Source organism: Filicampus tigris, chromosome 3 (genome assembly GCF_054856515.1).
Source record: "Filicampus tigris isolate MCC_2025a chromosome 3, RoL_Ftig_1.0, whole genome shotgun sequence".
Classification (NCBI taxonomy): domain Eukaryota; kingdom Metazoa; phylum Chordata; class Actinopteri; order Syngnathiformes; family Syngnathidae; genus Filicampus; species Filicampus tigris.
This window is the reverse complement of record NC_141219.1, coordinates 22,058,872-22,078,111: the sequence shown is the minus strand read 5'-3', so window position 1 is coordinate 22,078,111 and position 19,240 is coordinate 22,058,872. Positions and strand designations below refer to the sequence as shown.

The 19,240-nt window shown below is 39.7% G+C and overlaps 1 protein-coding gene and 2 pseudogenes across 3 annotated transcripts; 2 read left to right on the top strand and 1 right to left on the bottom strand.

Annotated features, from left to right (window-relative positions):
- Positions 1-488: 488 nt before the first annotated feature.
- On the top strand, positions 489-3,948 carry LOC147150295 (uncharacterized; annotated as a pseudogene). The gene is made up of 2 exons (XR_015086119.1): positions 489-1,026; positions 2,833-3,948. The product of XR_015086119.1 is annotated as an uncharacterized LOC147150295 (transcript).
- Positions 3,949-5,192: 1,244 nt separating this feature from the next.
- LOC147150294 (uncharacterized) lies at positions 5,193-8,704 on the top strand (annotated as a pseudogene). The gene is made up of 3 exons (XR_015086120.1): positions 5,193-5,301; positions 7,346-7,437; positions 7,518-8,704. The product of XR_015086120.1 is annotated as an uncharacterized LOC147150294 (transcript).
- A 4,400-nt stretch (positions 8,705-13,104) lies between these two features.
- Positions 13,105-18,186, bottom strand: LOC147150293 (uncharacterized). The gene is made up of 2 exons (XM_086025483.1): positions 17,765-18,186; positions 13,105-15,391 (listed from the first exon to the last, which is right to left on the bottom strand). The coding sequence occupies exons 1-2, from the start codon at positions 17,886-17,888 to the stop codon at positions 13,905-13,907; spliced, it is 1,611 nt and encodes a 536-aa protein (XP_085881609.1). The 5' UTR covers positions 17,889-18,186; the 3' UTR covers positions 13,105-13,904.
- Between the last annotated feature and the right edge of the window lie 1,054 nt (positions 18,187-19,240).

The following is a 19,240-nucleotide window of genomic DNA, read 5'->3' as shown; positions in this document are numbered from 1 at the left end:
CACTGAAAAATCAACAAATATGTACCGACTTTAATCACAGCTGCCTTGATTTTATTATAGGTCAATAGTAATGTGCGTTCCCGTCTGTCCAATACACATCGTCCTAATAAGAACGTTTCTCGTCCTAACGAGAAAACTTTCTCATTAGGTTGAATTTTCTCGTTTTTCCCCATATCAGATTAGGGGATAGTTAAATTTATAGTTTTGATGTTTTGTTTTTCTTTCAGCGCTATCATATTTATTTAACGATAAAATTGCTCGCCCATTTTGCTTCATTAATTTGGCTCTACAGTCACGACGTTTAATGGAGGGGTGTCCAACCTCGGTCCTCTCCTGTCCTACATGTTTTAGACGTGTCCCTCCTGCAACATAGCTGATTCAAATGATCAGGATCGTTTTCATTCAGTCTCCTTCGCAGCTTGCTGATGAGCTGATCATTTGAATCTGGTGTGTTGCAGGAGGGACACATCTAAAACAGACAGGACAGCGGCCCCTGATGACCAGAGCTGGACATAAATGGGTTACTGTTATTTACATTCACTTAAGGTTTTACTGTCGAGTCTCATGTTTGAGTTTGTCCAAGTGTGCTTGCCGTACGTAAGTCCAGCCGCAATTCTATTCCCATGTACGGTTTGGCTAACCAAAGGCGCTACAGCTCTACCGATTTAGCCGAGCGTATTGAGGCCTACACACAGTACACTCCTTAACTACTTTACGGGACTAAAACTTAATTCAGTCATAGTTTCACGGTAATCTTTTCTCGGCGCACTTTGACGTTTCTCCGGTTAGCTTAGCTTATTTTAGCTTGCTAGCCACTAACAAAGAGGCTAATTTATTTTCACTACATCGCTAAGAAGAGATCAAGTGGGAGCGTTAAGTGTTGTGATTATCATGTGAAAATGTGTGATAAAAAGGTGAAAGAAGACTACGAGGAGGACGTTTGTGGAACTGAACAGGAGAACGAGCAACAACGTCAACAACTGGACGCTGTTTTCGAGAAGTCTCGAATTGTTTTGCATAGAGCAGGTTTGTCCACGTCTGACTCCAACTCGTTAACTCCTTTATTGAACAACAACACAAATATCAATTTGTAACCCACGCGTAGCTTTATTGTCAAATCTATACTGGTTACGAGTGCAAGGACACTGGGCAGCTGGGGCCTTGAGGGTTGACGAAGGATTCTGGGGGGGATGTGTCAGCAGAGGGTGTGACTCGCCTGTCAAATATTACAGGGGAGTCACGCCTTCAGTGAAGTGTCACGCACCATCACAGGAGTCTTCAATCCTGTTCCTCGAGGGCCGGTGTCCTGCTTGTTTTCCATCTCTCCCTGCTACAGATAGTCACCAAAGGTCTGCAGAAGCTAGATAATGATCCTGATTATTTGAATCAGGTGTGTGTTGCAGCAGGGACAGATGGAAAACAGGCAGGACACCGGCCCTCGGGGAACAGGATTGAAGACCCCTGCACCATCAGGTGACACTGTGAAGAAGGTCAGGTAAATAAAAGCCTAAAAAAAAACCTGTCTGAGATAAAAGAACCAACGAGTTTATTTATAAGTCAGAAACAGAATGAACTTTATTCAGTTATTGGCTTGTTGCCTACCCTCCTCAAGCCAGCTTCATTCTTCTCAACAAGAATCAATAAAACAGGCAACGTTGAATCTGGCAACAGACCATAAAATACAAGATTTGTAAGCGAGAGAATAAGAAAAACAGCTTACCCCATACTAATATATTTTTAAAGTGCAGCAGAAATGTAATTTAATGCACTCACTTTATCATTTGGCCGAGTATTAATATCTCCATCCAATTCATGTGGCATAAATATCACACTCATTATTGTTATTATACACTTGACAGTTAACATCACTCAGAACAGAATCATTCTATATAATGCTTTATCCCTTTCAGATATTTTTTGACCTGCAAAGGCTGGAATTATTTTAATATTAAGAACAACTCTCACCTCTCTACAAAGGTCAATGGCATTATATATTTTTAAACTCTTAGCCATACAATCAGCCCATATAGCCTTCTCATTTTTACAAATGAACCCAATAGTATTAGGCCTGGGTCGATATAACATTTTTATCAGGGCTTTCATTGAGGGAAAAACATAAGTACCGGTACTCCCCTTATTCGACTGTTGCCAGATAAATAGGGTTTGTAAGGTTTTCCTTGCTGTGGTTCACCTTTCGCCCCCAGGAGTTTTTGTAGCTTTTCCCTTCCACCCTGATTCCATCACAGAGAAAATATGGTAGCCATGTAGTATAAACAATAGGGAAGATTTCAGTAAGAAAACTGAAAAAAATCACAAATAGATTTTTTTCTGAAAAAATCTGAGATCTTATTTTTCGGCCATATCATCCCTCCCTAAGTAATGTACTTGTATCTTGCATTTGTTTGCTTTTTGTGCTTGGCCAACCTACTGTAGCCCAAGTCCTATCAACTTCATAAGCTGCAGAATCATATCCTGCCCTCTATTTATTCCAGATAGGTCTGGCAACCTTGTTTTTACAACTCTCACACTCTATGTATAATTAAGACCATATGGTCTTTACTATGTGGAGACAAGTGTGTCCTGGTTTGCGCAACAAGCAATAACACATCCATTGTTTACCATCTTTAAAATTGTTGATTTTGTACTTGCATTCCTGAGCTGCTGAAGCGCCTTTGAAAGGAACATTTATATCATTGTGAAACCACATAATTGTACATTTTCTTTGGTTGATAATCTTTGCCAAAAACTTACAGTATTAACAGTAATGCACAACAGTCATAACATGAGACTTTTCCAAACCATGTGTGTGTGTATCTTTTTTGTATTTTGCAGTTGTCAGTGAAGAATGTTTTCATCCTGAGCATCAGGAGTCCGCGTTCGCTCACATTAAAGAGGAAGAGGAGGAGGAAGAGCTCCTGCACATCCAAGAAGGCGAGGCAGAGCCTCTTCATCTTAAAGAGGAGGAGGAGGAGGCAGAGCCCTTTCACATTAAAGAGGAAGAGGATGATGATATGACTAAGTTGCAATTGACCGTAGTACTTTTGAAGAGTGAAGATGAAGGTCAAAGTGAGGAGAACTGGGGGGCTGGGCCTCTAAGCAGCAGCTCAAGTGAACACATGACAACCGAAGGTGATGTAGACCACTGTGGACAATCACAAGATGACAGCCTTCTAGCTCCACTTTTAGAACGCGACAAAATTGTGTCACGCTCTTCTGACGTTGAAGATGATGAACACTCTTTAACAACCCATATTAGAACACACACAGGAGAGAAGCCGTTTGCCTGCTCAGTTTGTGGTCAAAGATTTGCCTGGAAGGGACATTTGAACTCTCACACACGAACGCACACTGGGGAGAAGCCTTTTGCTTGTTCAGAGTGTGGCCAAAGATTTTCGGAAAAGGGAAACTTAAGAAAACACTCAAAAACCCACACTGGAGAAAAACCTTTTGCCTGCTCAGTTTGCGGTCAAAGATTCTCCGAAAACGGAAATTTAAGAAAACACATTAAAACCCACACAGGAGAGAAACCCTTTGCCTGCTTAGTTTGTGGTCAAAGATTCTCCGAAAGGGGAAACTTAAGAACACACACAAGAACACACACTGGAGAGAAGCCATTTACCTGTTCAGTTTGTGGTCAAAGATTTGCAAGGAAGGGACATTTAAATGCACACACAAGAACACATACTGGGGAGAAACCTTTTGCTTGTTTAGTTTGTGGTCAAAGATTCTCTGTAAAGGGAAACTTGAATACACACATGAGAACACACACTGGGGAGAAACCTTTTTCTTGTTCAGTTTGTAACAAAAGATTCACAGAGAAAGGACATTTGAAGACACATGCAAGAACACATACTGGGGAGAAACCGTTTGCCTGCCTAGTTTGTGGCAAAATATTCTCTCGTAAGGCATCTTTAATCATACACACAAGAACGCACACTGAAGAGAAAACATTTTGATATTTTTTTAAGTAGTTAAGAACACTTTGTGTTTCCTTTATTAACTGCAAAATGTCATTCAGACCCATACGACGCATGAATGCATTTTAACTTTGTAAAGCACGTTGTCAGTGCTCTCTGTGAGAAGTGTTATATATAGTGCTGCAGAATAAAATTTACTTGCTTACATTTACCTGTTCTGTCTGTAACTTTAATTCTTCATCCCAAGTAGCAAAAGAAAACACAAAAGGTAAAATTGTTGGGAAACCCTTCAGTTCCATGGTGTGTGCGTGTGTGTGTGTGTGTGTGGGGGGGGGGGGGGTGTGTGATACAATAACTATCAGGTCACTGTAAGAAACAAGCGTTTTGCTGAGAAGTGCAGCAATTAATTGTATAACATAAATAAAAGCAGGTATGTGTCCTGAATAAAATACAAGTTTTCAAACAGTGATGGTGTTTAGTATCTATTATAAAAGCCTAAATGGAGTAAAGCTAAATAGGTATCGTTTTCAAATAATTTTAAGATTATTATGTTATTTTTTTCTTTAAGTATCAACACAGTTCTTTGACTTACAAGTTAGGATTTAAAGTGTTTAACTTAGTTTGACGCTCAAAATCAGAACTTCTCACCCTTTTTCATGCCACAGACATGACACCTTTTTTTTTTTAAATAAAAAAGCGACAGTCTTGCAACAACGTTCATAAGGGAACAATCACTGAAAACACCATATAATTCGTTTTTGTGGGCCTCATTCATGTAAATGATTAATTTGTATTTAATACTATGGTATGTAATAAACAAATCTAGTATGACGTATATGCTTGTGTTAAAACCGTTGAGGTGTTTTGTTTTGAAAGAATGGGATTTTGTGTTAATGAACGAATTTATAAAATGCATTAAACAGTATTTTTCTCACTGTATTACCTTGGATATACGGACCTCTGTCCATCCCTTGCTCAATTATTGTTTTAATTTATTTTGTACCTATTACACTCATAATACACTAAATTGCCCAGTGTTCGGTGTAAGGTGATGCTGCACTTATAAATAAAACCAGCGTGTTTCCCGAGAACAACATCAAAACGTTTTTCTTTATTTCTTTCTTTTCAGATTTTTATGGGGTCATAATTCCAAACCAGAATTGAAGAATAACAAAAAGACATGGAGTTTGGAATTAAATACGCTTCTGAGTAAGTCTTCCTAGTAATGATTTATTTGACTACATACGGGTATGATAATGCGTCATATCTGAGTTTGTCCAAGTGGCTCTGCCGTACAACGTCAACTTCAGCTCGACTACATTGCTCGACGAACGAAGTAGCATTCTTTCCCGGTTAGTACTGAATGTAGGAAAACTTCAACACGGTACGTACGTTGTATCACTATTTGCTGGGGTTGAACATTAGTTACATCTTCGTGTCTGGATAAACTCATCTCGGTACAGTTTGAAGTTCAGGCTAGCTAAATTGGTATTATTTTAGCTTGCTAGCAGCAAACAAAGCTACGCGTTTGTTCGCGACACATCGCGAAGAAGCGATCAAGTTTGAATATAAAGTGATATGATGGTCCCCAAAAAGTGGGAAAGAAAAGTACGAGGATGAACTTTGTGAAACAAAAGAGGAGCGCGAGCGACATCGTCAACTACTGGACGCCGTTTTCGAGCAACCTCGAGTGGTGTTTTACAGAGCAGGTTTGTTCACTTTCTATGCTGCATTCGTGGAAGGTGGCAAGTCTGAGTTGTCCCACTCGGTCCCAGTTCCTACCTCAAAGCGTTCGAGACAAACGTAAACAACAAAGATGGCTGATTCCTATAAATTCTTTGTTGTTCTGGTTCACCGCAACCATTGGCGTCTCTGGCATGAAAAATTGAGTGGGGGACAACAGTGATCACTTTACATCCACAAACAGCAAAGCCTACACAATAAATTGTAATTCAATTCAAGACCACAATCAATTTTTATTCCATAGCCTTACTAAGGAAGACTATGAATAAAACCTTTGAATGGTTAAAAATAAAAATGCTACTCAACAGTGTTGCTCATTTCTTGAATAGAAAAGGTTGCACGTCGATCTTTCATCTGGGAATACAGTTTGCCAATGCCCAATAATTCATGAATGAGTTCATTTTCAATGAACAACATAGCCAGTGCATTTGATCTCTGCTGCCCCATTGTTTCTTGTCTTGATCCTCTTTGGTGTTTCTCTCAGACTCATCTGTGGTCATTGGGGCGGCATGGCTCAGTGGTAGAGTGGTCGTTTCCAAACCCAGAGGTCGTGGGTTCGATCCCTGGCCATTGTGCCCATGTCGAAGTATCTTTGAGCAAGATACTGAACCCCCAGTTGCTCCTAATGCTGCGTCATCAGTAGGTAGATAAGGTACAGTGTGAAGCGCTTTGAGTACCAGAGTTAGAAAAGCACAATATAAGTGGCAGTCCATTTACCATTGATGCTGCGATGATAATTGTGAGTAGTGACAGTTTCGAATAAGGCATCCTATAGGTTGGTGTCACAAACCAACTGCGGCAGAGACAGTGTTACCAGCATCCAACTCTGAGTGACTGTACGGCCCCAAACGATTATATTATTATATCAGGCAAGGCATACTTAGGCCATTTTAGAAGGATCTTTTGGCTTGCCTGAAGTGTTTTCACATCTTTTGTGTGTCCTTGTTGCTCAAACAAAATCGTTCTGCTGTAGCTCGTAGGGTGAGCACTGTGCAGTGTGCATAGTCAGAGCATGTGCATGTGTGTGGTTCTTACATCCACTCTGACTGCCCCAAAGAAACAAAACTTGCACAATATACAATTAATCTATTACTTCTCCATTTGACAAGATATTTATAGTGGATGTCAGCTCTCTCTATGCAAATATACTGTATGTTAGTCAAACCTCACTCATCAGAATCCTTCAAGAGAGGTGCTGGCTCTTAGGTTGGTTGCCTACTGGGCTTTGAGCCTCGCGGTTAGCATATTCGGCTGTCAGCCCGTATGACGGTTAAGAGTTGTTCAAAGCTCACGTGAGGGCTGGACAGCGCAGGATTGCCACTGTTATAGCAGTAATTTTTTCCCCCCTATTGTGCAATTTAACAGATTTTTTGCACTGCACTCAGAATGAACATTTGTTAAGTTCAACATGCGGGAACTGTACAATGTCACTGGTGCTGCCATATTGATTTGGGAAATTACATTGCCAGCTGTGGGGGTTATCTGCCTGTTTTGATAAGAATCACAGACATACATTTGCATTAATGTATCACTGACATTATTTACATTTACATTTAATATAACATTATTAATACCAGGAAATATACACTATGTGTACTGTAGGTCTGTTGGTGTGCAGTGCAATGAATAACACATACTATATTATATATCTTCCTGAAAATCTGTATTGTATCTTGTATTTCCAGTTACTCAACTGCTGAAGCACCTTTGAATGAAACAATGTGATTTTTCAACGTCATAACTACGCATGTTCCTGATGAACACTGCAAAAACATGGGTAAACAATAATACACTACATCAAAGTCACAAAACGAAACGTGACCAATCCGAGCGTGTTTGTCTTTTTGTGTCTTACAGAAGTCAGTGAAGAGTATGTTGGTCCTGAGCAGCAGATGCCAGAGCACTCTCGCATTAAAAAAGAAGAAGAGGAGGAGGAAGGTCCCACTGTCATTAAGGTGGAGGAGCCAGAGCTTCCCTACATTAAAGAGGAAGAGGAGGATAATACCACTAAGTTGCTAGTGGCATTTGTCCCTTTGAAGACGGAATCTGATGAAAACAAAGTTCAAAGTGAGGAGAACAGAGGAGCTGAGCCACAGAGCAGCAGCTCAATACAATACATGACAACAGAAAGTCGTAGAGGCCACTGTGGAGGATCACGGGCAGACAGCCTTTTAGCCCCACTATCACATAGTGACAAGATAACGTCACACTCTCCTGACACTGATGGTGACAATGATGATGATGAACACTCTAAAGGTGATACAACATCTTGCACTGTCAGCAAATACTGGAAATGTTCTCAGTGTGACAAAGCCTTTGTCTCCAAGTCTCTCTTGAAAAGGCATATGACGATCCACACTGGAGAGAAACCCTTTAGCTGCTCAGTTTGTGGTAAAACATTCACTCAAAAAGCTAATTTGACAACACACTCAAGAACGCACACAGGAGAAAAACCTTTTTCCTGTACTGTGTGTGGTCTAAGAGTAACTTATAAGAGTAGTTTACCGGCTCACATGAGAACCCACACTGGAGAAAAGCCTTTTGTCTGCACAGTCTGTGGTAAAAGCTTTTCAGGAAGGGAAAGTTTAGTAAAACACACAAGAACACACACTGGAGAGAAACCTTTTGCCTGCTCGATTTGTGGTCAAAGATTTTCTGTTAAGGGAAGCTTAAGATCACACATGAGAACCCACACTGGAGAGAAATTATTTGCTTGCTCAATTTGCGGTCAAAATTTCACTTGGAAGGTACAGTTGAACACGCACAGGCAAACACACACTGGGGAAAAACCTTTTGTTTGCTCGGTTTGTGGTCAAAGATTCTCTGCAAAGGGAGGTTTAATCAGACACACAAGAACACACACTGGGGAAAAACCTTTTGCTTGCTCAAATTGTGGTAAAACATTTTCTGTGAAGGGAGATTTTGTAAGACACACAAAAACACACACTGGGGAGAAACCTTTTACCTGTGCAGTTTGTGGCAAAGGCTTTGCTCAAAGGGGGAGGTTAACAGAACACACAAGAACACACACTGGAGAGAAACCTTTTGCCTGTTCAGTATGTGGCGAAACCTTCTCTGCAAATGGGCTTTTGATAAGGCATACAAGAACACACACTGGTGAGAAACCGTTTGCCTGCTCAGTTTGTGGTAAAACATTCTCTTTAAATGGACGTTTAATAAGGCACACAAGAACACACACTGGGGAGAAACCTTTTGTCTGCACAGTTTGTGGTAAAAGCTTCACAGAAAGGGATACATTAAAAAGGCACAGAAGAACACACACTGGAGAGAAACCTTTTACTGATTCATTCTGCAACTTTAGTATAGGATTGGATAATCTTCATCCTGATCAGCATGAGTGCAGCTCCGGGGTGGAGCAGCAGGAGCCAGAAGCTCCCCGCAATAAAGAGAAAGAGGGGTTAGAGCTGAGTCACATTAAAGAGGAAGAAAAGGAGGACGATATCATTGAGTTGTCATTGACTGACGTCATTGTGAAGAGTGAAGATGATGAAGATGACTGTCAAAGTGAGCAGAACTAATGGGCCGGGGCCTCCACGCAGCAGCTCAAGTCAATGCAGCATTTGACAACAGAAGTAGATGGTCACTGTGGAGGATCACAAGCACATAGCCTCTTCATTATCATATAGATTAAGAGGAAACAATTTCAAAAAACATGTTTCTTGGCAGGCAAAATCCATTTCTGAACCGCTCTTAATTTCAAGAAGTTTTCAAGATGTTGGGCAGTTTTGTTACCCCTTACATGGCACACTTCCCTTTCCTCTTGAGGTTCTTGTTGCGCAATTTTGTGAGCCATCTCCACAGATAACTGCAAGCGGTGTAAATGCAAACGTTCTTCGCTTGCATCTGCACTCTCTGTTGGTGACATCTGAGGGACAATCTTATAATTAAATCTAAGATTACTTTATAAGGCAATATATTGCGGGTACACGTTTGATTAAAACATAGAAATATCTATTTAATATGCCACAACTGAAGCAACATGTTGATCCTCATCTGAGCATGTAGTATGGTACTAGTATCTAGGATATGCCAGGCTGTGTAATAATGTTTTTTCTGTCACTAGCGGAAAATGTTAAGCAGGCAGAGGAAAGGGGGGGGCGGGTGACACAACGTCTTAAGCTTTTGAAAACATCATTTCACAATGGTACGGACGATTTCAACGCAACAAGATACATAATTTGGGGTGTCAATACACCATCTGTGGACACCCGTACGATGAGAGCCGCGCATGCGCGGAAGGTCGGCCATGTCTGATTACTAACTACGGCAAATACACTAGCACAAAACACGTAGTGACACCTCAGCAATTGGTACGCATTCGTACATTTATTTCACTGACATGCAATACTTTTATATCGTATTGCCCCAGTAGAAAAGTGTTTTAAGCTTTTATTTTACGTGCAACTAACCACAGTAGGCTACTATGCATCTATCTATCTAGCTATCTATCGATCTATCTCAATCTTTGTGGGGGAGAGGCACATTCATTGCGATCCCAAAGAACTTTTTTGTAAACATGTCAAAATGACCGAAACTTCCAGGGCACCGGGAAAAAGAAAGGAGGGAAGAAAAAGTTGCTTAAGTTGTTGCTCCTTTTGTTTTGTCCAATTATATGGTGCAAAAAGAAGAAGGCAAGAAAACAAAAGTTCCGAATCTCAAAACATTGTCCATGGCAGATTTAATGTAAACATTCTTCACTTTTACATATGTAATTGGATTTGGTCATAGTTATGTTATTCTAATTAGTACCTTTACTTGCATTTTTTTTAAGACAGTCGTATGGCTCACTTTATTTTGTCTTGACCTTGGAACTGATACTGTGTTCATTGTGTGGAACTTAGTTTGCACTGCGCAGTGTCTGATCATAATCTGCAAATAAAGTCGCAGTCTGGAAGCATTTCACCTGTTGATTGAGCGCGGGAACATTACAAGATCTTTGACTTAACCCCAGACAAAAAAATGATTTATTACAAATTAAATTGCTCATGTATGTAATAAGGCTGTTGGCCTTTTGGTTTGTCCAATCACAAAACTACATCTTGATCTGTACTGGGCTACGCCAAGAAGCCATCCTCAGATGAGATGTGTTGCAAGGACGACTTCAATTCACGAAGCACATCAAGAGCAAGTAATAGTGCAGATGCAAATGCCTCGTCAAAGATGAATGCATGATTGAGCACGCGTTGGTGTGTAATCCATTTCTCAGACCAGAATTGACATTTGCAAAACAGGAAGTGCATTTTTCAAAACAATTCGTACAAATAGTAAAACATCACGATGCCCTTGCTAAAGCTATTTTCTTCTCAAGAGTAATATTTGTACCACTGAGCATGACAATGCCATCAGAACAAGAGGTCTTTTTGCCATTGTGTCAAATTGCTTCATCATATTGTCACTGCAACTCTTTACACTGGAGGGATGTTCTAATGTAAATTGCGGCTAAAGTTTTGATGACCATTATGTCACGATTGGCAAAGAAGACCCAAAAGCAAGGGGGCCAAAACAGAGTGAAATCAAAAGTATTTAATTCAAAGAAAACAAAAAGGTACCGCGATAATACTAAAGACTTGGCGGGACCAGTCAAGCGACGTCCCCGAGGCCAGACAGGAGGTAATGGCAACCGCAGGACACGCGCCGCCGCAACAGGAACGGCAACAGCTGGAGGACACTCTGCACCGGTGCCAGGTGGGAATCAAGCACTGTGCAAAATCCTTTAACTTTTGCAGCCATACTGTTAATGTTCAATGTCAGGCCCCGAAGAGCGTCTCTCATAGCTGTTATGCATGGACACCATTTTCCGGCCCAGGCTTTCTCCTGGAAAACACAGAGCCTGTTGTGATGCCTCTCCTGCTGGATGCATTCGGGTTCGGTTCATTCTGTCACGATTGGCAAGGAAGAAGGCAGGAGGCCAAAACTGATTTTTAAATTAAGTATTTAATTTAAACAAAACAAAAATGCCAACAGGTACTATGACAATACTAAAGACCAAAGTAACAAGGATCAAAATAAACAAACACTAGGAAAGATGACTTGGACTTGACAACTGACAATGAACTGACAAGGGCTGAAAGAAAGCAGGGAACCAAACACAGACAAATTGACGAGAAGAGGAACACCTGGACAAGACACAAAGGGTTGGAGGGAGCTGATTGGCTAACTATGGGGACTGGGATGACAAGCACAGGTGGACTCAATAACCCAACGAGACGGACAGACAAAGGAACACAAGGAGAACATGGAAAACAACAAACCAAGAACGATCATGACACATTACACTAAATTGTAAGTTACATCTTTGTGTATGTATGTGGAAGATTGATTGCAAAAGACTGGGCAAGATTCACATTTCACTTTTACTGTTTACGCTGTAATATGTTGACAAAACATCTCGTTATGATATCGAAAGGAAAAATAGAACAAAGAAAACACTAATAAAAAAATAGATAAAAAAATGTCAGCATGGGAAAATCTCCATTGGGAAAATTGCACATTCAACACTGTAGGATTTACAATGCAGTCTTCCACAAATTACCATCCACATCCCAACAATTATCCTCACTTGCTATGAGCTACTTCAGAAAACCGTTTGATTATTGGTTAAGCTAATGCTTCACACATGTACCTTCCATAGAAAAAGTCAAGATTTGCCTGGGAAGGTAGTGTAACGGAAATGTATAGAAACATGATTGATCGATTACGACAACTTACTCAGCCATTTTGCATGTAAAGACTTGAACAAACTATGTTATGGAGTGTGAAACAATTCAACAGAAACTCATTAGAATCAATTTTGATCAACAGGACATAAGCGATTGATAACAACAGAAAATTGTACATAATCATTTGTGTGGAAGTAGCAAAGCATTTGCAACTTACTCAGAGAAATGAGAACCTGCTTTTTGGATGTGCACAAGTGACACGATAAGAAAATTGAAGAAGTACTTTTGGTAAAAGTACCAAAGCAAGTAAGAAAAACTCTAATGGAGGGGAAGCAAACAGTCACAACAGCTTGTTAAACACAAGAGCCGCACTTGATTTGACATTTGTATGTGGGGCATCCACACTTGCAAGAAAATTAAAAAGGGCACCAGTGGTGGCTAGTGACCATGAGCCAATCTTCACAAGAATTGGTTTGAAAGCAGATAAGAGAAACAAAAATGTATTTCAACATACTAAATGGGATGCCTTCCAACTTATTATCTCTGACAGATTTAAGATTTTAGGGCAAGAAAAAGACAAACAGTGGCACCTTGATCAAAGAATTTAGTCATTTGGTTGGTTTTATTTATTGCCTTGGGTTGAGGGCCATGTGAGTGCGCAAGCCTCAGGTATGCCACCACATGAGTGAGGTAGGGGAAAAGATGGAGCAAAAAAGATAGTGTAATGCCCTTGTATGTGGGCAAGGAGAGCCACAGTCACAATGCACTTTTGAGCTGTTTATTGAATGGGACAAACAGTCAAACATACAAAATACAGAATAAGAAACATTCACAAGGAGTATGAGGCAGACATTCACACTCAACTAACTACATAGTAAACGGACTGCAGTTCCTGATGTTACTCTCAACGCCGCCCCTTGAAGGCACACATCAACAGACAAATACTCAGTGTGTATATGTGAGGCTTTTGGCTTAACAATTTACAAAAATATTTTAATTTCTTCTGCATTGTCTTCTATGACATTTTTATATTCTCATTTTAATATTTTACAACACAGTGATTTTGTTTTATTCGAAAGCATGTAACATTTTTTGTCGATGTTTTTGAGGGGTCCTGAACGGACTGAGGGCATTTGAATTCATTTCAATGTGGGAATTTGATTTGATTTTTAAAGTACCATTCATTGAGTTGCGATCTTGTTCATGGAATGAATTAAACTTTTAAGTCAAGGTATCATTGTTTAAAAGCCAAAATCACAACATTTTACATTAAATGCAAGTTAAAACAATAAAAAATAAAATTATATCAAATACAATTTTTAAAAAAAAGTTCAAAACAACTTAGTGAAATGGACCGGAATGCCTGAGAAAGAACTTTTTTTTTTTTGGTGCTTTCAAAGAGAACACTTGCAGGGTTTATCAGTGAGATATGTATATATTCTTTAGATTGTTCATCATCATCAATGTGAGGGGAGTGTGACATTGTGTCGTCACTACGTGATAGTGGAGCTAAGAGGCTGCCTGCTTCTGATTCTAGCACGGTGGTCTCCAACACCTTTTGTTGTCATGTGTTGACTTGAGTTGCTGCAGAGAGGCTCAGCTTCTCTCTTCTCTTCACTTTGTCATCATCATCTTCACTCTTCACAGTGACAACAGTCAATGGAAACTGGGTGATATCCTCCTCTTCTTCTTCCTCTTTAATTTTGGAGGTCTCTGGCGGCAACTCTTCCTTTTTAATGTTGGGGGTCAACTCCTTCTGCTCAGGGCAAAGATCTTTCACTCCTGAACTTAAATTGCAGACTGAACCGGTATCGGGTTTCTCTCCTGTGTGTGTCCTCGTGTGTCTTGTTAAATGTACCTTCTGAGTGAAAATTTTACCACAAATTGAACAGGCAAAAGGTTTCTCCCCGGTGTGCGTCCTTGTGTGGCTTATTAAACTTCCCTTTACAGAGAAGCTCTTACCACAAACCGTGCAGGTAAAAGGTTTCTCACCTGTGTGTGTCCTTATGTGTGTTCTTAAAGTCGCCTTCACAGAAAATTTCTGGTCACAAACTGTACAGGCAAAAGGTTTCTCACCTGTGTGTGTTCGTGTATGAATTCTTAAATTTCCCTTTGCAGAGAATTTTTGACCACACACTGAGCAGGCGTAAGGTTTCTCCCCAGTGTGTGTTCTTATGTGTGCATTCAAAAGTCCCTTCCAAGCGAATCTTTGACCACAAACTGAGCAAGCGAAAGGTGTCTCACCAGTGTGCGTTCTTGTGTGAGTTCTTAAGTTTCCCTTTTCAGAGAATCGTTGACCACAAAATGAGCAGGAAAAAGGTTTCTCCCCAGTGTGCGTTCTTGTGTGACTTATTAAACTGGCCTTTTCGGTAAAGCTTTTACCACAGATAGAACAGGTAAAAGGTTTCTCTCCTGTGTGTGTTCTTGTGTGTTTTATCAAATTTCCCTTTTCAGAGAATTTTTGACCACAAAATGAACATGCAAAAGGTTTCTCCCCAGTGTGTGTTCTCATGTGAGTTGTTAAACTACACTTTTGATTTACTATAAGACCACATACTGAGCATGAGAAAGGCTTCTCCCCAGTGTGTGTTCTCATGTGTCTTTTCAATGATGACTTGTTGAAAAACGTTTTGTCACACTGAGAACATTCCCGGTGTTTGTTGTCAGGGTGACCTGTCATATCATCTTTAGAGTGTCCATCATCATCATCATCAGTGTCAGGAGAGTGTGATGATACGTCATCACTATCCGAGAGTGGAGCTAAGAGGCTCCCTGATTGATTGTGTGATCCTCCACAGATGCCTCCATCACCTTCTGTTGTCATGTGTTGACTTGAGCTGCTGCTCGGAGGCTCAGCTCCTCTCTTCCCCTCACTTTGACGATCGTCTTCCTCATCTTCACTCTTTAGAAAGACACCAGTCAATGGCAGCTTGGTGATATCAGTTTCCAACTCTTCCTCTTTAATGTGCTGGTGCTCTGGCTCCTCTTCCTCTTTGAAGTTTGGGCGCTCGGGCTCCTGCTGGTGAGGATGAAGACATTCTTTCCTGACGTCTGCAAGACATAAGAAGATAAACACTGTGAATTTGTTGTGTATTAATGTTTATCAGGGTCATTCTTATTAATGTTTGAGAATCACTCTCATTTATGTGCCTTTCAAAGGCGCTTGAGCAGTTTGGTAATAAAACAAAAATCTAAATCAGCACTTTTCAGGATGATGTGTTATTCTTTGTACAACAATCAATTAAAAAGCAACTAATCAATCGTAAAATTAAATGACAGCTATTTTGATAACAAATTCGTCATTTATAGCCATTGTTTAACTTAGTCTAAATCATCTGATTTCAGCCTCTCAAAAGTAAATATTCTGATTTCTGTAGTCCTCCATGAAAGCAGACTGATCATCTTTTGTTTACTCGAGATTTGCAAAAAAAAAGCTTTTACTTTGGAAAACAATGACGAACATTTTCGCCTGCCATGTAACAGACCAAACCAGGAAGCGAATCATAATCAATTCTTCAAAAAAATGAACAGTCAATTTCATATATGAAAACAATTATTTGCAGCCGTAGCATGAATAAGCTGTAACTGACATGTTCAACCTGACCCAAACCCAGAAGTGCATCTCAAACCCGTAGCTCTTCGTAATAATCGGTACCCAAGAAGTACTCATCTCTCAGTTTTAAAATCATTGGTGAGTACATCACTGCCTCTCCTGTGATATGAATTAATTGTTAGTTATTTGGTTTTGTTTAGCCAATAAACAATACCAAATTAACAAGAATAATTAGTGTATAAACAGTAATAGGAAAGAAAAATATTTAGCAAAAAACTTCAATGCAAAATACATTTTCATCTGATTATTCAATTACCGGTAGCTCAATCAGTTTTTCTGTCCATTCATTTTCCTGCTACTGAATTCAAATTGCTGGTGGGATCAGAGGCACACCACAGAGTAAATGGAGGTCATCATCAGTGGGAAGAGCACCCGCAACACCAACTTGAGCCAATATGGATGACTTAACACTTGTCAACAACAGTCCTCTGCACCAAAAGACTCAAGGAGAAACTCCATCAAAAGGATGAAGTTTAAGCCTTGCAAGTGCACAACTATTATATGTCCACCCTAAAAGGCAAAGTCACAGACCAGACATCTGATGTGATGTCACTGCAACAACACCTGTGACAAAAGATTCAGAAAAACCAGTGAAGGGTTAGGGAAGGTGGTATGATGCAAAGCTCAAAGACACCAAGCAGTTTGAACACCTAAAAAGAAAGGATGTTATAACCCGAGACGCCAAACCGTATCATCATCTCTCAGGAACATTCTATTTTGTCAGGAACATTTTAGTCTCTGTCGAAGCAAACACACGCCACCAGAAATACTCTGAACAACACTACAATATTTTACTTATGCTTTTTATTATGTTTTCTTTTGAATAGTTCTGAGCACAAAAATATTGGAAAATTATTTGGTTTCAGTTTTGATTTATTCAGTATGATGCACTATTATGCTAAGTACAGAATAATGCAGAGACATTGTTAATGACAGAATGAGATACAGTATGACAAGAAATATCAGGCTGTTTGGTCCTTTCAGCAAAGCTAAATTGATTTAAAAAAAATGTAAAATAAGATATAATGTAATTTTGAGAACATTTATTATGCAGATCTCAGGTCAAAATCAAAACTCAACACTCTGACGTTTAAACAAACAAACAAATACAATTACTGTTGTAAAATATAACACTAATCTCAATATTTAGCCAGGCAGGCGGTTTGGACCATCTGGAAGACCCTGAAGAAAAAACTCAGCTGGCATGATGTTAGGCATGATGTTAGATACGTTTTATTATGGTGACCACAGCGTATGAAACCAATGTCATGGTGTCAGTTGTTCATCCATTTTTTAAAAGGCGTATATTATACTTATGTTATGATGAAGGAAAATAAAATAAATTTAAAAAATAGGTTTACATACCCCTAGAGTATGTAACATACCCCTAGAGTATGTAAACCTATGAGCAAAACTATATGTTGTGTCAGCAAATATCTGACACCATAAAGTGCTTCTGTTTACACACAAATAGTTAGAATGTTATTTTTCCGTCATTTTTGTAGTCACGGCACAAGTCATGGTCTGCACAGAGCGTTCACAAAATCAAGAGGGACCGCACTGTTCAAAGGCAACAGTCAGGAAAAGGGTACAAAATAATTTCACTAACTCAAATATTTTTTTTTGTGTGTAAAAGTCTTTACACATTGATTTGAGGAGATAATTGAATGTCTGAGTACTACTTCACACGAATTCAGGCCCAGTCGTATGAACAACTTCAAAGTTTGCAATAAAACTACATGGGACCTGGATTATACATGAATACTGTTTTAAAAAGAGGTTGCTAAACAAGCGTATAAAAGTGAACAAACCTGCTCTGTGCAACACAGCTTGAGGCTGGTTGAAAACGCTGTCCAGTAGTTGACGTTGTGGATCGTATTCTTTTGTCCAAGAAAGTTCCTCCTCAAACTCTTCTTTTACGGTTTTTGCACACATTTCCCGACGATATTCTCAACAATTCACACACACTTGATTTGTTCTTAGCACAAGATGTGTTGCGTTCAAACGCGTCTCTTTGTTAGCGGCTAGCAAGCTAAGCTAACCTAAATCAAGAAGCTTCAAGTTCATCAACGTGCACCAAAACGAGTTTACCCGAACACCAACATTTAATGGAATGTTTTATTCCAGTAAGCCAATGATATGACGATCTGCGTCGAACTTTCGGTACGTTCTGTAATATTTCGGGAACAATTATTTCGTGACGGTTGTGCGGCTAACCACAACGAACACGGAAGTGCATCTGCAGCGGAGGTTATACGACAACGTCACTTGGACAAACTTCGTGTCAGGGTCATGGTCGGGTTTTAGGGCACACAATACACACGCAAAATAATTATGCTAAAAGTAGTCTGTTACATGCCTGATATGTGTGTACAAAACGATAACGTTTCGCTAACTTTGCTTTTACTTCTAGCAGACAATACAAGCCTCTCTCGTTGGAAAGGTCGATGATTACGTGACAGTTCACTTTACACAACAGTAGTCCGCGGTACTACGAAATGATTGACAATTTATCTTTGTTCTTTTTATCCTTATTGGGCAAGTGTGTCAAAATACACAAGGAATTTGTCTCCAGTAGCTGCAGATGGATGCTCTTGTTGAAAACCCTACTTTGAAACAGCAGCTCTTGTTTACAATCCTACTATGAAACTTACGGAGCCCCTAAAGTGAGGGGGGAAAGAAGTATTTTTCTCAAACTAACGAGAAACTTTCTCATCCTAATGTTTCTCATTGGGATAAGAAAGTTTTTCATTAGGACGAGAAAGTAGTATTTGCATAGTATGACATTTCGGTTTGTGTTTCTTTGTGAAAATGACACGGCAGGACCTAGTTAGGTTATTTTCATCTGGGACTTTATTAGGACATTGCTGCTTTACTTGCAAGTCTCGTTCTAACGAGAATGTTTCCTCATTTGGATGAGAAACTTTCTCATCCTAATGAGAAATTTTTTTAATACCCGCGAGCGCTAGCTTGTTTACCTGCAACTAAAGCAGCAATAAAGTCCCAGGTGAAAATATAACCTAACTAGGTCCTGCACTGTCATTTTCACACAGAAACACAAACCGAAATATCATTGTAGTGTTTCCCATTCACGCATACCACTTTCTCATCCTGATGAGAAACTTTCTCATTAAGACGAGAAAGTTTTCTTGTTAGGATGATAACGTTTCTCAATAGGATGAGAAAGTTTATCATTAAGATTCCCCCCCAACCATGTCACTTTAGGGGCTCCGTAGAAACCCTAACATTAAAAAAAAAAAATGTAGTTATTAAACAAATAAGAGTGA

Excerpts from the sequence above, each read along its gene's own strand:
- LOC147150293 (XM_086025483.1), bottom strand. The coding sequence starts at position 17,888 with ATGTGTGCAAAAACCGTAAAAGAAGAGTTTGAGGAGGAACTTTCTTGG. Across the intron at positions 15,392-17,764 it reads AGCTGTGTTGCACAGAGCAG|ACGTCAGGAAAGAATGTCTT; the intron begins GTTTGTTCACTT and ends TATGTCTTGCAG.